General features: G+C 40.2%; 3 protein-coding genes across 3 annotated transcripts in view; 2 read left to right on the forward strand and 1 right to left on the reverse strand.

Annotated features, from left to right (window-relative positions):
• Positions 1-4,766, forward strand: part of LOC110060666 (IQ calmodulin-binding motif-containing protein 1-like) — a 9,962-nt gene extending 5,196 nt beyond the window's left edge. Inside the window, exons 7-13 of the mRNA XM_020767452.2 lie at positions 659-736; positions 1,263-1,371; positions 1,935-2,336; positions 3,058-3,180; positions 3,637-3,681; positions 3,989-4,100; positions 4,391-4,766. Of these exons, the coding sequence (XP_020623111.2) occupies positions 659-736; positions 1,263-1,371; positions 1,935-2,336; positions 3,058-3,180; positions 3,637-3,681; positions 3,989-4,100; positions 4,391-4,599 (1,078 nt within the window). The 3' untranslated portion in view covers positions 4,600-4,766. The remainder of the gene's footprint in view (positions 1-658; positions 737-1,262; positions 1,372-1,934; positions 2,337-3,057; positions 3,181-3,636; positions 3,682-3,988; positions 4,101-4,390) is intronic.
• Positions 4,767-6,316: 1,550 nt separating this feature from the next.
• On the forward strand, positions 6,317-7,843 carry LOC149114652 (uncharacterized). The gene has a single exon (XM_089284103.1). It carries the CDS (start codon positions 6,317-6,319, stop codon positions 7,841-7,843), a length of 1,527 nt encoding a protein of 508 aa, XP_089140229.1.
• Positions 7,844-8,602: 759 nt separating this feature from the next.
• Positions 8,603-17,836, reverse strand: LOC110060646 (WD repeat-containing protein 37-like). Its single transcript, XM_089284104.1, has 15 exons — positions 17,509-17,836; positions 16,129-16,254; positions 15,300-15,358; positions 14,982-15,123; positions 14,272-14,343; positions 13,927-13,971; positions 13,614-13,669; positions 12,887-12,944; positions 12,677-12,751; positions 12,480-12,596; positions 12,248-12,389; positions 12,016-12,085; positions 11,291-11,355; positions 10,553-10,667; positions 8,603-9,730 (listed from the first exon to the last, which is right to left on the reverse strand). The coding sequence occupies exons 1-15, from the start codon at positions 17,726-17,728 to the stop codon at positions 9,602-9,604; spliced, it is 1,491 nt and encodes a 496-aa protein (XP_089140230.1). The 5' UTR covers positions 17,729-17,836; the 3' UTR covers positions 8,603-9,601.
• Positions 17,837-17,952: the final 116 nt, after the last annotated feature.

Below are 17,952 nucleotides of genomic sequence, written 5' to 3' on the forward strand. Positions count from 1 at the left end.
AAGTTCAGTTCAAAAAGTTTTGCCTGCCTGTGAAAATCAGTTGCCCTCCTGACTTGTTGAAAATGTTAATGAAAACCGTGCTCAGCCTTTTACAGGGCTCAGGTTTCTGAGATTTATTGCACAATATTATTATTATTCTGCATGTGAGCATTTAGAGCATTTGCGAAGCATTTTTACTGCTTCTATCCCTCTCCTTCCCTCCCTCTTAGGTAAGTGATAACCTTTCTCCACTGAATTTTTCCTTATTTGGCGTGACAGTGCTGGATTGTGGTTGCTACTCACAGGGTTGCCATGGATACCTCAGGGGCACACAGCCCCTACACACTTGTAATGTCCCACAATCCAAAAGGCACCCAACCAGAACCTCGTCTATTGTTGATGAGTTATGTGCAATAAGAAGTAAAAACTCACTGAAAAGTTATAAAACTGGAATAGGAATTTACACTAATCTTGGATTAGCTTAATGGTACTTTGACCAAGGAGGCCTAGGTGTGAAGTGTAGTATCTCATTGGAAGTTACACTTCTACACTTCCAGTCTGTAAATATAACCTGTAATCTTGTGTCTTAATGTCAATGGTAACAAGGTTTGATTGTGTGTTGACAAATAGTGAGTCAGAACGAGTAATTGAATTTTTTTCTGTTATTGTCATCATACAGGGCATCAATTCATCTCATTCTAACAGCAACCAATGTTCACCCACCCCTTGTTGAAATTTTGTTGTCAAAAAGATACAGGTGAGTAGCTCTGAATGTTCTTGAAAAAAACAAAAAACAATGTTATTCAGGAATAGAGTGTGCTTTTCTTCATGTGGTTCGCTAAAAAAAAAAAGAAAAGAAAAAAAAAAGAAAAACATGTGGAGGGACTTCTCATCTTCAGTCAAAGGGAATAGGGATGGCGCAGCGGTGAGAGCGCTGACCTCCCACGAATGTGGCCCGGGTTTGATTCTAGCCAGGTGTCATGTGGGTTGAGTGTTTTGTTGGTTCTGGCCTTGCTCCGAGGGTTTTTCTCCGGGTTCTTCGGTTTTCCTCCCTCCACGAAATTCCAACTCGACCAGGATAGAGGACCCGGATGAAAATCAACTAATCCGGGCTGATGTGGTTTCCTCTCTAAATATTGTAAGTTGTTATTATTATTTTTTTAATTTTAGAAAAATTGTAATGATTTTACAACTTGTTTCCGTGTTTTACTTCAACTTAGAAGAAAACACTACTGATAAATACCGATGGGTCTTAAAGAAGGAGTTATTGTCCGTTTTTTTAGGGGTTTGAAGGCTTACCTGGGTAAATGGAAGGCTCGAGGGTTCGATAATGATGTGAAAAGACTTGTGTCATTACTGGAGGCTGGTTCCATTGCTCAGGCAGAACAATTGGTACGTATGATCAAAACGGTAATCTTATGTGTGCCACTACCACACTGAGGTTCTCTCGGGAACAAGGAGGCATAATCGTTTAATTCAAGGGAACAAAGGATATTTTGGATTAATTGAAGGGACAGGGGGCATTTTAACTATTAAAGGTAATTTTGGGGAAGAATGTTCGATTAGATGTAGGGAACAGCGAAAGTATTAAGTGGGAACAAGGAAGTACATGCGATTTAAGGTATCAAAATGTATATCCAGTCCTCATTATAGTCGCGGAAAATTTGTGACAAATGGACGCGTAGGAAATAAAGTGAATGTTCAATGCATATCGGCCTGTTTTAATTTGGTTTCGGGTAATTTTATTCTGCCCCAAAAAATTCGAGATCACGATAGCGGCGTTAGGATGATGTAAGTATTGGCTCCTAGAAGGACACGCAGAATGAGGAGACACCACGAGGATAACGATGTTCTTAACAGTTTGCAAACGTTCTGTTGCAACTTGGACTGTATATTCAAGTGCTTGTGTTTCAACATTGTTCCGCAGTACACAAAGTTTCTTTTTAACTTTGTAGAGACTCTCTCGTGCAGCAACAGTCATTCAAGCATTTTACCGTGGCTCCAAACAACGACGGAGCCTCAAACAAACCGAGCTGGGAATCATTTTACTTCAGAGAAACTTCAGACAACGCCGCTTGGACAAGGAGCGATCGAGAGACAAGGAAAAGCGGCATGAAGAACGCAAACTGGCTATCGAGCAGAAGCGAATCAACGAATTCAGATCATCCATGCAAAAACAGCTCAAGATGTTAGAGAGCGTGCCTGCCAGAGAAGTAAATTTGTTTATGGCGGAGAACCAAGGGAAGGCAGCCAGTAAGATACAAGCTGTGTTCCGTGGGATGATGGGGAGGAGGAAATATCGCGAACGATTCGATGAAGTGACGCGAGAAAGAGCTGCCGTAACTATACAGCGCCAGGTTTGTTACGGGTGATTTAGTCCATGAAACTAAAGCGTAATACACATAATACGCGTAATACACCGGAGAAATTTGAAAACACAGCTTTATTTCCACGGTTAGGCCTACCGTCCACACTAATCCGTCACGAAAACGGAGCTTTTCGAAAACGCTCTTCAAACCGGAGGAATTTGAAAACGCCGGCTTTTCGTTTTCGCGTGTAGACGGAAAACTAATTTTGAAAACGGAGCTTTTCGAAAACGATGACGTCACGACAATCATGTGATTTTCCTGACAGAGTTTTGCTCAAACAAAAATCCAAAATGACCGCTGATTGTTTCGTTTTCAAAATTCCCCGCCGTAGTGTGGACGAAAAACATTTGATGCGTTTTCAGAGTGAAACCTCCGTTTTCAAATTCCTCTGGCGCAATGTGGACCGGGCCTGAAGATGATAGAGAGTGTGCCTGCCAGAGAAGTGAATTTGTTCATGCGCATTTGTTGGGCAATGTTCGGTCTTCCTTTCAGACCTTAAACCGGTCTTACATGGAATATCGCGGAAAAATTACCAGTGTTTGAGAAACATGTCTTTCACGCGATTCTCACCCGAAACGAAATGGTGCGGAAAAAACGAAACCTGTTTTTCGGTGGAAAAATGTTCTCCGAAAATTCGTAACGAAACTTGAAGCGCTTAGGTATAAGTACTTTGTATTTTCTAACTTTTTTTATCGATTTGTTATTGTAGTTCCGCCGATACCGACAGCGCATGGCAGAGCGTAACACTCCTTATCCTGTAGTACCAGGTTTGACTGACGCCAGGAGAGCTGAACTACAGAACTTGATTGCAGATCATCGACAGAAGTATCCGGTACGTGTAACTTTTCCATCTCTTACAAACGTCTTGTATTTGTGATCTATAAGTCGACGCGAATATATGAAATAGTTCTGGTCAACGGATTCATAAGTTGAATAAGTGTGTAAAACGGGAATTGTTTTCAAGGGCAAAGTCATCAATGTTAGAATGACTTCGAGAAACTCCTAAATACATCTAGTGCATAGGATTCCAACAATAAGGTTTCGATTTTGTCGATACGTAACATGACGCCCGTAGGAAATGAAGGTGGCAAGCGATGAGCGATAGTGTAGAAGAATGGAAATGGATTTTTGGAAACGGGAAGCTTGCTTTAGGATTGGATTTCTATGTAACTTTGAAAAAATTAAAACATGCGAATTTTCAAAACGTTAGCCCTTCAAATTTTAGTTAGAGTTTCAAAACATCCGGAAGACCGTCTTCCTAAGTATTGTTTTTTGTTCTTGTTCTTAGCCGAAGCACAGAACACAGGAGGAACTCAAAGAGCTCCACGAGAAGGTAACATTTCTGTGTTATTCGTGGCCCGTCGCAGCGCTCCTTCCACTCATCAGCATTAGGGGTATGGGCCCTGGTTGACAACTTGGCGAAAATTAATAGGGTGATGGACGAGTAACCGATCCAGGTGGTGGGTGGGGAGGGGTGGGGGGAGGTGGCGTGGTTGGGCCGGAGAAGAGAGCAACGCTGTCTAGTAAGCCAAGTTTGTTCACAAATAAAAACAAAAAAAAACTGAGTAAAATCCAGTGAAAGCCTTGCACGTAGTAGGTGTAACATGTTCCTGTATGCATTTTTTTTTTTTTTCACCAAGGCTTTTTCAATGTTTGCCAATCACGCGTTGTCTAACATGAAGATAAGAAAGGGTGAACAGAGAAGAGATGCACTGCTGGCTAGACTGAACGTGGACACAGATCAGCTGTTAGGTGAGGAAAAAAAAAAAACAAAAACTGGTATTATACAGTCAAGGTGATAGGCCATTTCCGAGTGGCCTTTTGCCTCTGTGTGAAAACGTGTCTTCGTGAGAAAATGTGTTTGACCTCCAAAGAAAGAAGAGTTTTGCAGAAGGACTCATTTTGAAATAGAGGGAAAGGCTAGACAACTCGGAAATGGTCTATTGCGCGGTTCGGTGCCTGTTTCACATCAGATACGTCCAAGATATTGAGATACAAAGTTTAGTAAATTATTAAACAGTGCATTATGTCGTTTTCTGCAGCTGCTCCAAAGCTTCATGAAGTGGCTCCCGACATGCTCGACTCCTTCACGTCAAGATCGGCGCCCGTGATAGCCAGAGCACAGCAGTGTCATAATGAGGAAATGCGCAGACTCAAACTTCCTTGGTGGAAAAAAATATGGGATGAGGACGCAGTGGATGGGCCTGGGGAGAAGCCAGGAGCTCAAGAAGAAGAGAAATTGAATTTCTGAAAAACAATTTTCGCGGTAACCTTCTCCTACACGCTGTAATGAAGCCCGAGGGTGGCCAGCTTCTCTTCATTAGGAACTGAAAAAGACGAAGAGTAGCTAGAAGCGGTGTTAACCGCGAACAAAATGTAAAGAAAAGATACCGCTAATAAAATGGCTATTTTAATTTTGCTACGATCATTTGTGTCGTTGGCCAAAGGAGCGCTTTTCGCTCCCAGTCCGTGGGTTGTAGGCGATCGCGAGTCGGTGACATTTCAGGCTAGTTTGTTGTGTTTCGTGAATTTCTCACCGGCTCTTGTTATCCTGGCTTACAGTTTGGTCCTTTACTTAAACGAGCTCAGTCACGTTATTTTGGTATCGTGCTAAAGTACCATTACCTTTAAAGTGAAGGAAACCCAAAAATAAAAGTTTACTAAGATAGAGAAACACCAAAGAGATTATAAGTATGGGTTATTGACCAAGTGTGAGGTCAAGATGGCTGGATATTGGCCAAGTTCTTTTTTTACGTGTTTATGGACCGAGACGGAGTCAAGGTCCATAAACCCGCAAAAAAAGAACGAGGCCAATATCCAGCCATCTTGACCGAACAAGCTTGGTCAATAAAGGATTTATTATATGGCTTTCGGAGAAATTTTTCTTGCGGGACACGGCGGGTAGTCCCGAGCGGGCAAGATAGCTCCATCTTGCCCGCTCGGGTAGCCAATCACAGCGCAAGATTTGATTCATCTTGCTCGCTCACGGAGCAAGCCATATAATAATAAACCAAAAGGGATGGTTTAGGATGGAGAAGTACAAATGACGAACTTGAAAAATTTAGGCGTAACTTTTCAAGATGCGTAAACCGTGACGTAGCTCTTCTAAGCACTCTTTCATCTTACGTCACATAAACCAGTGAATAAGCAAGGCAGATATCACTGAAAAATCTCAAAACAAGTCCTTATTTTATTGGCCGGAACTTTTCACAAGTCATCTTGGACTCAAATCATACAACTAACAACTCTTGATATCACGGCCATGTTTTTCGGTTACCATTAATACGGACCTCAGTCTTATTTCTGAAATCTTTTCCATCCCCGCTGCAAACCCAATTCTACTCGCCAAGAACTACGTTTAAAACAAACCTTTTTTTGTCACATTCTGCCAAAACGGAATTTTACCGAGGAAACTTACTGATTCCGATAAAATCGATCAGGTGCAACCTTGGCCAGCTGCGCGAAGAACCGATAAACTTCCCGCGTAACTCAATGTACGTAATGCTCATAAATGGCCTTAATTGCTTCGGCCAAAGCTTAAAAACAGAAACAAAGAATACAACTGATGAAATTTTCTTGGCAAATAGCTTTCGATAAGAAATCTAGCGCAGCTCTCGATAAGAAATCTAGCGGAAATCTGTGATGTCAAAAGAGGTGGAAATTACCACTTGTCCACATCCATTCTCCGCTTTCCTCAATCAGTTTGCAAAAAACGTTCTTGAACAATTGTCAACATAGCTACCGGTGAATGGAAAGCAAAACAAGACAAAACAGCTCGACATATATTATTAGCACGCTTAAAAGCAGCATAAACCATTACCGATCGACCGTATTATGAATTCAGTCGAGCAAGTATCAAGACCGGCAAAGCAGTTTGACAAGAAGACAGTAACACAGAACCAAAGCAGAACCGAGCGGTCAAGAAACTAATTCACTGCAATCATCTATTTGAACCAGGTGTATCGATCATGACAGTGAAAAATACAGAATCACTCGCCCATTCCTCAAACGAAACCAGGTCATTGGTTTATTGCCCGGAGTTGCCACAATTCATCTGGGACTTGAACCACACAACTTCTTTTAAGATTATTGTTGCCATCACGGCCATTGCCTGTCCCGTTACCATTCTGTTAAACCTCTTGGTGATAATAGCTGTGAAAACGAGAAGAGAAATGAAAAAGAATTCAAACATCTTGCTGTCTAGCGTGGCCTTAACTGATCTTTTGGTGGGCGCTGTTTCTATGCCACTGTCTATCTCGTTAGACACGTTAGTTATCCAGAGAGTTTTAGATGTGGATATTATCTGTACAATAGATGTTGTAAGTGTCTCTTTAATGTACACTATTTGCGGTGCGTCATTTTTACATTTGCTCTTAATTGCTTGGGAAAGGTATGTGGCAGTAGCGAAATGGATGGATTACAAAGCTATTGTGACAAGAGACCGTATAAACAAGTACACGAGAGTTGCTTGGCTGTTGGCAGTACTATTGGCTGTTCCACCTGCAGTAATGGAATCCGCTAGCGTTCTTCATGAAATTATATTAGTCGTAGATGTAATTTTGAGCATTTTCTGGTTTGTCTGCTTATCACTTATAGCATATTTTTATGTCAAGGCTTATCTCGCCGTGCGAAAATGGAACCGAACGCGAATCCTCCCAGTAAATGTTCTGGTCAAAGGGAAGCTTGAAAGCAAGTTTGCTTACACGACTTTCTGGTTAACGGTTTTCTTTGCAGTGTCGGGTTTTCCGAGCGTCGGCGTTTATCTTTTTCGGGGAGTTGCGCCTTTTTTCCGCCAGGTTTCCACTGTACGATGGGCAGAAACAATACTTCAGTTTAACTCTCTTTTCAATCCACTATTGTACTGGTATAGCACGAAACGCTTAAGAAAAGCTACGTTGGAGCTGTTATGTTGCAGAAACAGGACAACAGAGCGCACTGCGAGCCATGTAAGGCAACGTCGCTATTCCGTGGCATCGCTAGATGCCGAAAAGTTGCAAAGCGAGCAAAAGCGCCCCCGATTTTTCAGGTCAAAATCTCTCGGTGCAGTGATGTGCTCAGACACCTTTCGACAGAGGTCGAGCAAAGCAGTAAAGGAAAGACTGCCCATGTCAGCTCCATCGAGGGTAGCAAGCGACGAGATATTTGCGCCACAGCACGACCAACTAACTGTAACAGTCCAGATTGAAAATGCTCCAGGAGGGAAAGGCAGTCTGCGCAAAATTGAATTACCGAAAAACACCACGGAGCTTGGAAGATCTCAGGGTCCTATCGGTTGGAAAATTGTGCGATCAAGGTCACTGCATGAAAACCCTTTCGTGTCACTAACTAAATGTCATCATATTGCGAAACAGAGGAATGCCCAGAGATCCAGATCAGTGCCGATAATGTTGAAAACCTTACACGAACCGAAGGACAGAACAACTGTTGTAACTGTTGATGAGTTGACCAATGATAAAGGACTTTCGTGTAATCGTTACGAGGAAACGAAACTATAATCAATGAACTGAAATTAGTGCATCATAAGTTGTTTGAATTTTCTTTAGAAAGAATAAATTACAAATAAATTTGACTTCTTAAAGTAATTACGCGTATGCTTTGGCTTAGCTTTGTTGACCACTGTATGACTGATATTAAACCAGTTATATTTTGTTTGGTTTCGTTAATCTACGCCGCCCTTTACGCGCCTTTAATATCGATTACTCTTTACCAAGTCTCTGCGTCAACGCATGCTCACGGAACGCGGAATTTGTTTTTATGCAAGAAATAAAGATGGGTAAATTTGCGATTCCATGCTGTGTCATAATATCAATTTTATTACTTTGCAAGTCGTGCCAGCAGCCGGAGTTGCTAATTCATATACAAACGAATTCTCACGAATGTTGTTCTGAAAATCCATATTTATCATTTCAATGATAAGTGCAGTTTCCTGACGTTTCAATTTCGTCAAAATAGTAAGCTGCACAAAACCATCACCAGTTTGTTTTCTTTGCAAAGATTCAACAAGGTTATTAAAAATCCGTTTGCAGAAATATAACAGAAACGAACAACAGCGGCAAACGTCCTGAAGTAAATATGACGGAAACATGACTTGACATTTCCGTTCCGGAGACTTGATAGAATCACCAAGACTTGGTATTTCAGGTTTCCGCAAAACGGAAATGTAACGGAAACATAAAACTCTACGCTTCCGTCACGTTTAAGAAATGCGGAAACGTGGGATTTCGTCCTGTGTATGTGCAACGTGCCCATATGCATTCTCTGTAATGACCAAACTTGCTTCTTTATTCAAACTTTTTTAAATTACAAGACACAGAACTCGCGAAATGGAAAATTTTCCTTACCCTTACAATATTACCGTCAAAAATGACAAAAATCTTCAACGGGGGAATACCTTGTTGATCTAATACACAAAGCATAGAGCAACTGTACCTTACGTGGTCAGGCTCCAAGCCAATATTTTGACGAACATTCATCCGATCAGCGAAGAGTCTAGAGCGAGGCGCGAAATCCGGAAGTATATTCGGCGTCTCGCACTATTCTCCTCGCGGCTGGGGATGACCGTGTAGGCATGCTTTACCGTTTCCCGTTTCGTTTACCGTTTTTTTTTCCTTTTTAGTTTGTTTTGCTTTCTTTTTAGCAAGAATATCTGTGCCGACAGGTTGCATTGTACTCATCAAAAAAATGTCCTCTAGCGGAAGACTCTCTTCATTTATTACTTGCTAGAAAGTGTTTTGAATACGCGAGGTGAAATCAAATATTGGTCATATTTCTTAAAATTATTGTTTTATACAAATGGTAGTTGTGGACAAATTTAAATGACATATAATGCCTGGAGCGCATCATTCACTAATTTACAGAAGTTGTACAAAACAACTCAAACTGGAGCAAAACCCAGAACCAGTGCAGGTATGAGAAACCACTCTCACAAATGTTATTAATATAATAAATTAATTGTAAACCATTACTGTGCACTGCACTCCTGTAAAACCAACAGTCCACATCTACCAAAAAATTTTATCCAATTTCTTAATATTCATTTAAGACCAGGTGCTGGACAATTAATTTTTCCACTGGTGAAAATTTAACCGCGGTGCAACACCTCCCTCCACAAAGGAGAAGCATTTTACTCTCTCGTCCAGTTCTGGCTCTCTCTGTGCCAAGCAACGCTACGCTCTCTCTCCCTAGCATTGCGTGACAGAGAGAGGGCCAGAATTAGACTATTTACTCTCTTTATTACAAATATTTTCATTGGATCATTTGTCTTTCTCTTCTCTGACTTGCCATCCAAGTACGCGTCTGTCAAATCCACAAGAGAACAGATTGCAAGTTTTGACATTGGTTTCCTCGCCCCATGCTGTGCAGCAAACCATTCGTTGATGACCCTGAAAACGTGAATGATAAAGGATTAAAGCCTTGAGCTATTACTTACTGTAGGTAAGATGCGTAACAAGCCAAAAGAACATCTCCGCAAGAGGCAACAAAACTACACAGGTTATGTTTTGTGGCCTTCAGAAGTGTCTGAACAAAATAACCCAAGGTAGAGAGAAAGTCATGTATTTGTAAGACACTATTATGCCAACGTTGGCAGGAAGAGTTTTCTTTCAAATAAATGTAACACCAATGTAATCTTCCCAGGCTGCCAATCACAACCATGCACTGGTTTTGGATGATCGCGTTTTCGAACTGAAAACGTGTCAAAAGCTTTGCGTTCACACTACCTTTGTCCTAACTTTTTCCCCAGGTACTGAGGTACACTAAGACGCTCAAAATCGCTGGTACACTGAGAAAACACTACAACCTTGATTTGCGCAATGTATCTGACGTGAATGATGCAGTAATATATGAACCTAGTGATTTAAGAACTTGCAGGCTGAAATTTGGTATTTAATACCCAAAAATATTATAAAACCTGTTTAGCCTGGAAAAGAAAAAAACTCCAATTTAGATGGTCTAAATTCTGGATTTTAATCGTGTGAGAAACTTCTGACAAAACGTTATTGTGTATATGTCTTCTTTGATTTAAATTGTTTTGGATTTTCACTAGAAATATGTTCTCCAGAAAGCTACAGTGTAAAATATAGAAATGTATTGGTGTTCTTCCTGGACCTTGATTGTTTAATCATCTGAGCAATGCAGTTAACAAACACCCAGTTTACACTACGACAACCTCTGAAAAATACTCCAGTCCAGAATTAAACACATACCTGACCGTTTCTGCGAGGCAGTCGAATAAGTCTTACACCACTGATGTCAAACAATCGAATATGTCGGTTGTCGTGAGGAAGGGCGATCACATTGTTTATTGGTGACACGGAAAGTCTGGGGAAAAAAATGTTAACAACCTTTAGTAAAGTGTTTCAGTTGCAGACTATTGTTTCGACGTCTTGCGACATGTTGCAGGGCTCGAAATTAACGCTTGCAAACTCGCAAAATGCGAGTAATTTTGATAATTAGCGAGTGAGAAAAATATTCACCAGCAAACGTTTGCGAGTTAGAATCATCCATGTCTCCCAAACATTTGGAAAGAATTTGCTAGCGGTCTCACCAGTTTGCTAGTGGAAAAAACTTACTAGCAAAACTTTGCAAATCGACCAAAAAGTTAACTTCGAGCCCTGTGTAGGGTATTGAATAATCGAACTAGTGCGCATGCCCGGGCGCAACACTGTTGCACGAACCTGGCCAAACGAGTACAACCTCATGTAACATCCACAAATGTTGCATGAAAAATTTGACCATTTTCAAATTTGAGCCAATAATACCCAACTTGTCGCAACACGTCGCAACACATTGCAACAGGGTGGCCAAACGCACGCAACATGATGTGCCCAACAATGTTGCGATGTGTTGTGTTGAAATGTTGCGATCGTTTGGCCGAGGCTTAGGAGTCAAAGCAGGTGGCAATTAGCAGTCGTTATCTTACATACATATTGATTTTGACTTACCTGTTGACAGATGAATCTGTATTAATGGTTGTTAGAGGTGAGCGCATGTTCTTCAGATCCCAAACCTAAAAAAAATGTTCAAACTTGAGCGAGGAAATCAAAGAAAGTGAAAAAGCGTACAGTATTTAGGTACTTGTGCGTTCATTCAGTGTTCCTTCTATTTATACAAAAATTGCATTTCTTCAACTCTTTTACACTGCATCAGGCATCAACGGTGGCGATCCTTCGTAAGTTCTGCCTGTCAGTGCCCTCTTCTTCTCTCACCTCCCTGAGCCCCAATCCACCTTCGCTCCAGCCCACTACTCGCTGAGTAGCCTGCTTTCCTATACATCCCTGCCCCCAACGGCCTACATACCAGCCCCAACTTGGGCGCTTTCCATTCAACCAAAACCGAAACGGAAGCAAATGGTACGGAAACTTTCCTGGAAACCTTTCCGGAAATTCCAAAAATTGTTGAATTTCCGAAATGCAAGCCATTCAACTAAAAATTCCTAAAATTACGGGGGGAAAATCAAATGGAACGGAAATGGAAATTTACGAGAATTTGGCATAACTCACGAGATTGTCCTCTTTTCCCGAAAATCTGGATAATGCTGTACCATTCGTCGCTGGAAACGTTCGGAAATTCAAACCAGAATTTTTCGTCCAATGGAAAGTGTCCCTTAGCCTCAGATCGCTAACACCTCTGGCCGCGAACCTCTGCAATGAAGACTACATGTACTAACCTTGACTGTTCTGTCATCACTTCCACTGACAACAATATCTTTGGTTGTGAAGGCAGTCGATCTAACCGTGCTGTAAACAAACAAACAAACAAACGAGACATACGCGTCAACAAAGCTGCCATTTTGAACCCTAAGATCGACGAGAAGTTTGAAGGAAGACTCGACTAACAAGTAAAGCAAATAAGAGATGAATTTGTACACACAAAACGGGAAAGAACTAAGGATTTCTTACTCGGAATGACCCTGGAACACGTTAACTGAATGAATAGAAGGAGTTCTAAAGTCCCACAGACGGAAGGTTGTGTCGGTGGAGGAGGTGACAATTAGCTGCTGCGTGGGGTGGGTACAGGTGTGGGTAAGTTCCTGGTCATGGCCTGAAAAGGAAAAGAAAAGTCATCACAATTACAAGTGACACATTTTCCGACTTTTCTAAAACTCTGGTGTAATATGATGATCAAGGTTACCAGTCAATTGATGAACTTGTTCAGCTGTTTCCACATCCCATAGTTTAGCGGAGCGATCCCACGAAGCTGTGACAATCTGCTTTCCGGAGGTGAACCAATCAGCTGCAATTACTGCACCTGAAATGTACAGAGAAGCAAACAAGGGTTGTAGAGATGTATGCATTACGCTTGTTATAACACATCTATTTGATAGATACCTTCATGTCCTTTCAATTCACATATTGGAGACTTCAGTACGAATGCTGGAGTACCAAAATCTGGATTATCAAGACCTACAGGTGGATAACAATATCCATTACTAAACAAATCAATCAAACATAATGTTAAGGAGCAAGTGTTGCTCCACTTAATCTGATTTAAATACCACTACTGGTTGCCACTCTGTATGTTTTTTAGACACGAGTTACCTTCAAGTTCTTCATCTGTTATGTTATCTGCCTCATCTGCTGACCCTGGATGGGAGCGCTACAAAACAGTATGCAAAACGAAATTAGGAAAGACATAGTTGTACAGATCTCTTATCAAAAATTTAATAAGCAAGAGATTTATAGTTTTTTAAAATTTATTAAGCTTCGGCCTACTATTACACATAAACAAAAAGAAAAAGAAGAGGAAGCCAAAAAAAAAAAAAAAACAGACAGCAAAACAAAACAACATGGCCAGGGGAGCCGCTACAGCTTAGCCAATTACAGCGGCCCCCCTAGTTATGAAAAGTCTCAGTACCAGCCAAAGAGAATTAGTGTTGATTGATGATCCCAATAATAGCTGTCAAAACAAAACTAGAGCCATGCTCAGATTGGTCTCCTTTTGGGAGCTTAATTTAAAGTTTTTCACCAGTGACCTTTTCACATTTGAGCCACCCTCCCCCTTCCCGCCCACTCCAGGCATCAGATCCTGTGTTTTTTAATAATTATTTTTTGTTAGTTTGTTGTAAGTTTATGCATCAAATCTGACACTCAGGCAATCTGCTCCAAACATAAAGCTGTTGCAAAAATCTATGTTCAAAACACTGGACACATCAGACAAATTTTCATACATGTAACAATTTTGACTGTGGACTCCCACATGTACGTTCATTGCTGTGCCCTGTAAGCAGTAGGCTTTCTGTTGCACTATATATTATTGATGTCTTACTTGCTCAGGATTTGAGTCTAATGCCCTCCATATGTGACATGTGCCATCTCCTGATCCTAAAAAAAAAATATATGTTTTAAAAGAATTGCAGTAGATCCATCACCCCTTCCCATCATAAGAAGACAGAGGCTTGTATTTTGCATTTATAAGGGTGGCTATTGGAAGATGGGTGCTAATCAGTTACAAAATGTAATCTGATTAGAGATAGGAAGGCACCACCTGAGAGGGTGATGCTATTCCCCAAAACAATAATCATGCTTATTAGAATAGATACCATACGTCACTGACATTACTGAGTGATGTCGCAGATTACCTGTACAAATTATTGCATCAGTTGGGTGGAATCTGATGGAGTTCACTGCAAAATTAACAAGAAGAAAGTGTTATGAAATTTTAATTTAAAAAAATGGCATATCATCTAAGTAGGGTAGCTGGTAAAAAATGCTCTGAGCATACCTCCATTTCATTCAATATTGGTGTGCAATCTATGACCCTTTGTTGCCATTGATAATTGAATGGATGGACAAACTTAAAACTGACTTGAATGGTGTAAAATATGCTATATGTAACTTACATTATACAGACATGTTGCATGGGCAGACATTTTACATGGGTTTCCCTGGTAATTTAGCAATTAATTAACTCTATGTACATGTACCTGATCCATTATGGCCCAAGTATTTTAAAAGACACTGCCCTGTTTCTACATCCCAAAGTCTGGCAGAACGATCTGCAAGAAACGAAATGCTGTAAAATGAAATCTTCATAAATGATCTAACTTTTAAGTGTATCATGTTGACACTCCAGTAACCTCAGGACCAAAGCACCGAGTCCAACTTGTGGCTTCAATAAGGGTCAGCCTCCACAGCTGGCAGACTCCTCCGGTCATCACTTAGCAGTTTCAAGGGTGCAGACACACTTCTTAATTCTCTCTTTATTATGCTTTTCCCCATCACTACATCACCTTAGCCCTCCATCATTTATGCTTTTCTTGGGGCATACATGTTTTGCAACCCTTGCCAATAAGTAGATACTTTCACCCATGGCACAAGGATTGAACATTCAATATATAAAGGATACATACTACATATAACTATTTAGGTCTATCATGATACCTTTTATTGAAAGCATGCTCTTCAAATATATGATTCTGATTCTGAACAAGAAAACCTTAGTGTGCGATCATCATTCAGATGTTAAGCTTATGTATACCATGCTGTAAAATTTTTCAATGAAATCCCAGAGTGTGAATTCACTAATAAAATTTTGAAGTTCAAAACTTCACAAATGATGGACATCCTTTTAAGCTTCAAATCTTGGCACATTTAGGGAGCCCTGATTAAATTGAAATAAATAAATGCAACTTACCAGCAGATGCTGTCCCAATCATGGTGGGTGTGTGTCTAGCACAGGACACCTCCCACACGCCATCTCTATGGCCAGCATAACTTCTTGTCCTGTGACATTCAATACTGGTTGCTTGGTTAGGAGTCTTGAAACTTGAGACAATCTAGATCAAAGCCACAAAGTATAAAAGGAAGAACATGTTGCTTTCCTTCAGCACCGCCAACAGTTAGACGTCTGTTTTTTGCTGACAATAAAGCTTGCGGGCTGACAAAGATTTTCAATCTACTCTCCCAGGCTTTTAAAATAAATGTAGCTCTAGATTATTTCTTTGTCTGTTACCTTACTAGTGGAAGCTTTATATGTTGTTTTTAGCTTCTGAGACATCAGCTGGCTAGCAGCTGTAATTAGAAAATAACAAGCAATAAGTGTTAATGAGACTTTCGAAAACACAGTTGCTTTCACTTCTAGCAACATGCTTTTTTCCATAATAACATTTTATATTGCTAGCTCCATGAGCAGGCAAGATGAACCAAATCCTGCACTGTGATTGGCTACCTGAGCGAACAAGATGGCGCTATTTTACACACTCGGGACTACCCACTGTGTCCCACGAGAAAAATTTACCCAAAAGCCATCGTTATAATAAATCCTTTGTTGACCAAGCTTGTTCGGTCAAGATGACTTGTTCTTTTTATGCAAGTTTATGGACCTTGACTCCATCATAAACATGCCTAAAAAAAGAACTTGGCCAATGTCCAGCCATCTCAACCTTAGGCTTGGTCAATAACCCATAAGGGTATGACACATACATGCACATGTAGGTTTCAAGAACTACTTTCAAACCTTCATTATGTAATATTTATTGATACTAAATAAAGTTTGTAAAGTCTAAATTTAAGATCTGTTAACATGGTGGTTTCAATATAAACCAGTGTTTAATTGTTTTATTATGTGGGTAATAATGTTCTTTTGAACATTTTGTTGGTTCGTCCGTCCATCCATCCATCCGTCCATCGATCCGTCTGTCCATCCGTCTGTCCGTCCGTCCGTCCGTCCGTCCGTCCGTCCATGTATTCGTTCGTTCATTCATTCATTCATTCATTCATGCATGCATGCATGCATGCATTCATTTATTCATTCATTCATAACCTATGAATGAGAAGCTTACATGGTTTTTTGCCATATCCAGGCTTAGTAGGACCACCTTCAGCTGATAGTTCTCCATCTGTCAGCTTTTCTCCACCACTGAGAACAAGGTCCAACTTTTCATTCAAAGTTTCAACTCTCTCTAGTACTATAGACATACATTCAAAATATGTTGGTGAATATTTGATATAAATTAATAACTGACATGTTGGTGATATAACATATTGATCAACATAGTTAAATATAATCCTTTTTTTCCAATCATTGTCCAGCTCTGATTGGTCAAAGCTATTTACCATATAGTAACTTTACTACAGTAAACTCATAGATATCTTGGCTTAATTTTTTTTTTTTTTTTTTCATAAAAGCCATGTAATATCCATTTCTATGACTCGACCGCTAAATACATGTCTTCGATTGATCCAGTACATAATTTGTAAGTTACAAAACCTCAAAACAGGTGGTCACATCTGTTACTTAAATAACTTAGGATCAGATCTAATGAACTTCTAGTGTCATCTGGTAAATATCAAATGATCCTCCATTGTTTTAAGACACTGTCTAGTGATATGACATTTAATTTATTGCCAGACATTGAGGGGGAAAAAATGTGCCCAATTCACTACATTCAGTTTTGGTATTTATCATTTCATGGTGAATTTTGATATAAATTCAGAGCTCTCAAACGTCACGCATGCCCTGTCAGAGCACAAATGAATGTACCATTATTAAGGTACCCACATTTGTGTACAGAGCTGTTTTGAAAATGTTCATTCAGTGTCATAATAAATGGCAAGTTCCACACGGTTTGATCATTACATCTGAAATTTTACACCTGAGTGGTAATGAAGGGTGCAAATTACATAAGATTTTTATAGTAATTTGCACATTTATGTAATTTACTCCTCCTTGACACAGATTTAATTTTTGATGAGTGTTGCTCGGATAATAGCAAAAGCTATTAGACGTCACTGTACATGCGTCAGCTGCAAGTCTCTTTAAGCTATTACCAAGCAATTCTTGAAAATGTGACACAAACGGTATTAGTCTCCAAAGTTGATGAAAAAGTAAACTTAAAACAATAAGCTTATGTTTACTGTAAATCTATGAAATCCGAAAGTAAACCAATAACAACAGCCACGTTTGGTAGTATTTGCATATTGTACGTGTCGTAATTACACGAACAATAAATAAAATGGATCTAAGATCCAGCATATAAGGAGGAACAGATTGAAGGAGAATAAAACGAATTCCTGATTAATGTAAACTAGTCTGAAATAGTTTGGATGCTGGAGGAGGAGTTATTGTAAGCTTACCTTTTGGCAGAAAGTACGGGGACTAATTTATAATTTTATCAAAGGAACTCAGATACATACAAGATAGAAAATCTTGGTGTACTTACAAGCAAGGTTCTCGGCATGTACACACTCGAATTCTCTTTCTATCTGAGCAAAAAGTGACCACAATCTTGAACGGAGGTTTGGTGGCAGCGAGCTCTCCCGGTCTTGATCGTAAGCTTCTTGGCGTATCGCCTCCGATCCCATTCTGTTTGGCGAGCGAGTGCGCCGTATGGACAGTCGTTTAGCTTTAATTTTTATGCTCCCTGCTTGCGGCTTGTTCATGGCTGGGCAGCAGGTTGGAAGTGGTACAAAACAAATCTATCCCTGGCAGGCAATGCAAAGAAGTGAAACGGGCAAACTTCCAAGATTTGGTAATGGTTTCCAGAAGTGAACCGCTGACCAAATGAAGCGCGGAATACAAATATCGTAATTCAGTAATTTCAAAAACTTCGAATCTCGCTCTTTTACCTTACCTTTAGCCAGAGTTAATTGCGAATGAGGTATAA

This window comes from Orbicella faveolata, unplaced genomic scaffold, assembly GCF_042242905.1.
Source record: "Orbicella faveolata isolate gen_17 unplaced genomic scaffold, um_ofav_v1 contig_13, whole genome shotgun sequence".
Classification (NCBI taxonomy): domain Eukaryota; kingdom Metazoa; phylum Cnidaria; class Anthozoa; order Scleractinia; family Merulinidae; genus Orbicella; species Orbicella faveolata.

Excerpts from the sequence above, each read along its gene's own strand:
- LOC110060646 (XM_089284104.1), bottom strand. The coding sequence starts at position 17,728 with ATGAACAAGCCGCAAGCAGGGAGCATAAAAATTAAAGCTAAACGACTG. Across the intron at positions 12,752-12,886 it reads AACAGATGAAGAACTTGAAG|GTCTTGATAATCCAGATTTT; the intron begins GTAACTCGTGTC and ends ATCCACCTGTAG. Across the intron at positions 9,731-10,552 it reads TGCCTCGCAGAAACGGTCAG|GGTCATCAACGAATGGTTTG; the intron begins GTATGTGTTTAA and ends TCACGTTTTCAG.
- LOC149114652 (XM_089284103.1), top strand. The coding sequence starts at position 6,317 with ATGACAGTGAAAAATACAGAATCACTCGCCCATTCCTCAAACGAAACC.